This window comes from Monopterus albus, unplaced genomic scaffold (assembly GCF_001952655.1).
Source record: "Monopterus albus unplaced genomic scaffold, M_albus_1.0 scaffold470.1, whole genome shotgun sequence".
In the NCBI taxonomy this organism is placed as follows: Eukaryota; Metazoa; Chordata; class Actinopteri; order Synbranchiformes; family Synbranchidae; genus Monopterus; species Monopterus albus.
Window position 1 is genome coordinate 5,741 of NW_018128350.1, and position 3,068 is coordinate 8,808.

Consider the following 3,068-nt stretch of genomic DNA (forward strand, 5'->3'; position numbering starts at 1 on the left):
ATTTAAGGACTAAGAGCTTTAAATGGTACACTGATTTTTTTATACCCAAGAATGTTTTCTGACACAATGTGTGGAATAATTACCCAGAAGAGCAGGTTGAAGAGGAACAGCATGTATTTCACGCAGCAGATGCAACCACGGGCCATGACTGAATCGACATGCTACAAAAAGCAACATGCAAGTTTAATAAATGGTCTTGATGAAAAATGAAATGCAACACTGCCTGTATATTTATATCGCAGCTGATGATTCACATACGTTATCATCTGTGGTCAAACATTATGCAGAAATAAAGTATGATTTCTGACTAAAATCATGTAAATCTAAACCAAAACACATCATACAACTATTCTCCAGTACATCAGGCTTTATTCAGTGAACATTTTCACCTAGCTTCCATCCATCTGGGTAATGTCTTCAAGTTGTTTCCATTTTCCTTAAACTGCATACAATATGTGATCAACATGTCACCAAACATGACAGGTAAAACAGTTATGGCTATGGGCCTAATATTTAATAATAATGATGATAAAACAAGTCAGTACCTCTCACTGATTTATGTGCCACATCAGGTAGAGGTGTTAAACACCAGCGTCATCATGATACGATCCTTTATCAAATCTCTGCCAGGAATCTGATGTTTGCCAATACTTCAGGAAAAAAAAAAGTGGTTTTGATTTGATTCAGGGGCCTGAGATTGATATTACCTGCCTTTTTCATACAATTATATTTTTTATAAACTGCTACAAGTATAATTTCAAATTTTTATTTAGCTCCTCTGTTCACTTTGACCTTCCAATTCAACCAACTTTTTTGAGATAGGAAGCCTTTATACTGTCACACATAAAATCCAGAATACTTCCATATCCATGACTTTTTTGTATTTACTGAGATGAAAAGTCCATTCTAATGTGAAGGACAGATATTTAAGGTGAAATGCTGATCATGGCTGTATATAAGGCATCTGGAAATAACCCAAAGACATCACCCCAACGAAGGCAAGATGTGTGAAAACATGCATAAAGTGCAAAGTACTGAAGACAGGTTGTGTGCCATGTTTTGATTTGGATGGATTTGCATTGGTTTGCATTTCTGTGTGTGTGTGTGTGTGTATGTGTGTGTGTGTGTGTGTGTTTTCTCATACGACGTAATACTATAAATTACATTATAAATCATAACTGGCTAGGATTGAGGGTTTTTTGGAAACATTCTCCATCTAATAAAGGGTGTTTGTGTCACACAGATCCCAAAATGAGACATCATAGTTCACAAACCACTTTGTTTCCCATCATGTCACATGAAATGCTCACAGTTTTCTTTCTGGAGACTCAGGCTGCAATCTCATCACAACAAGGAAGAGATAGACTTACCACTTCAACAAGCAGGAGACTGGAGATGCTGTACTGGAACACCTGCAACACCAAGTGTTAATATTGTATATTAAATAATAAAAACAAGCTCTGCTGAATCTTATTAGTTTAAACTTAACACATATACATGGAGATGATTCCTTTGCATCATATTAATTTTACTGCCATTTATAAGAAAATTTTTAGATGCAAATTTGGACTTGATTGACACAACAATGCCCCATGAACTCACAGAAAGGGCTAAAACAGAAAACACTAGCAATTACTTTCATCAGTGATTAGTCTGTTGACTATTTTCTTGGTTATCTGATTAGTTGTGTGTCAATAAACAGGGAAAATGTTTATCATGCTTTCCCAGATGCCAAGGTGACGTCTTTAAACTGCTATTATTATCCAACAGTCCAAAAACCAAAGACATTACATTACTGTATCTTCTACCTTTTATGCTTTGGTATTATTGAGTTAACCTAAAATATTATGTCGAATGGAGTCTGTGTTGGTAATACTTTTAAAGTTGTCAATTTCACCCCTGTAAAAAACTAAATGTAACTAATTAAAGGGTGATTTTAGATTGTTTAAATAGCACTATGCTGTGTGCCTTAAGCAGAAAAGTAGGAATCCATTATATTTTTGGAGGAAAACCAGTCAGTCACACCATATGACCCTTTTTCCCTGTTGTATAAAAAAAAAATTGAGGTAAAAATACTAAATGAACCATAGTAACATACGTTCCTGAATAGAACAGATACAGGCTCTGTAATTAAGGAGTTTTCCTGGTTACTTTTTGAGATTTTTTTAAAGTCATATTTCTGCTTATTTGTCAGCTATTCAGTAGATAAAAAAATCAGTATCTCCTCACTTCTGAGAAGCGGAGGCCAGAAACTGCCAAATGCCACGAAACCACTAAAGAGAGACACAAAATGATTAGAGAAACAGAGAATGATAACAGGCAGCAAAACCACGAGAATAATATAAAAAGGTTACAAAATACAAACAAATGGAAAGAAAATAAAAAAAACCCTAAAACTAATGCAAAGCAACAAAAAACAGAAAACAAGTACAAAATACTACAAAGTCATTCAAAAGAAGTAAAAACGGCCACAAAACAACTACAAAACGACACTACCGGACTACAAACCAATCACTCTTCTGGTCTAGACGTGACGTCACTGCTTTAGACTTCGGTCCGCGGTTTTACAAAAGTTTGCACTAAAAAGAAACTAACAAAATACACACAAGCGTGCGCTTCAGGTCTAGACGTGACGTAACTGCTCTAGACTTCGGTCCGCGGTTTTACAAAAGTTTGCACTAAAAAGAAACTAACAAAATACACACAAGCGTGCGTGTTAAATCCACTAACTTGTATTTTATTGATAACACAAGACGTTGGTGCTCGCCTCCAGACGATTGAACCACTTCACAACGGCTCAGACCGTGATTGTTTTCATGTCCATGCCTCCAGAAAGGACACAAGGAAAAAAACATGGATAGTTTCCTACCTTTGATTAAGAGCTGGAGCTCATCTTCCCGCTAATCTCTTCGCGTTTCACGGGCAGAAGATTTCACATTCCGGCTCTTGCTGCTTTCTCACAGCATTAGGTGAATCCGACAGTTTTAAAATGTGAAGTCAGCGCTGAAATTTTGTCCACGGCTGGACGACAGGAAATGGAGGTCTTCTTCGGTGGGGAAAAAGCTTCT

The 3,068-nt window shown here is 36.4% G+C and overlaps 1 protein-coding gene across 1 annotated transcript in view; it reads right to left on the minus strand.

The window, feature by feature from the left end:
- The window catches only part of LOC109952526 (tetraspanin-9), a 5,857-nt gene extending 2,789 nt beyond the window's left edge, over positions 1–3,068 (minus strand). The window contains exons 1-4 of the mRNA XM_020587652.1: positions 2,870–3,068; positions 2,230–2,273; positions 1,371–1,412; positions 84–161 (exon numbers count right to left, since the gene is read on the minus strand). Of these exons, the coding sequence (XP_020443308.1) occupies positions 84–146 (63 nt within the window). The 5' untranslated portion in view covers positions 147–161; positions 1,371–1,412; positions 2,230–2,273; positions 2,870–3,068. The remainder of the gene's footprint in view (positions 1–83; positions 162–1,370; positions 1,413–2,229; positions 2,274–2,869) is intronic.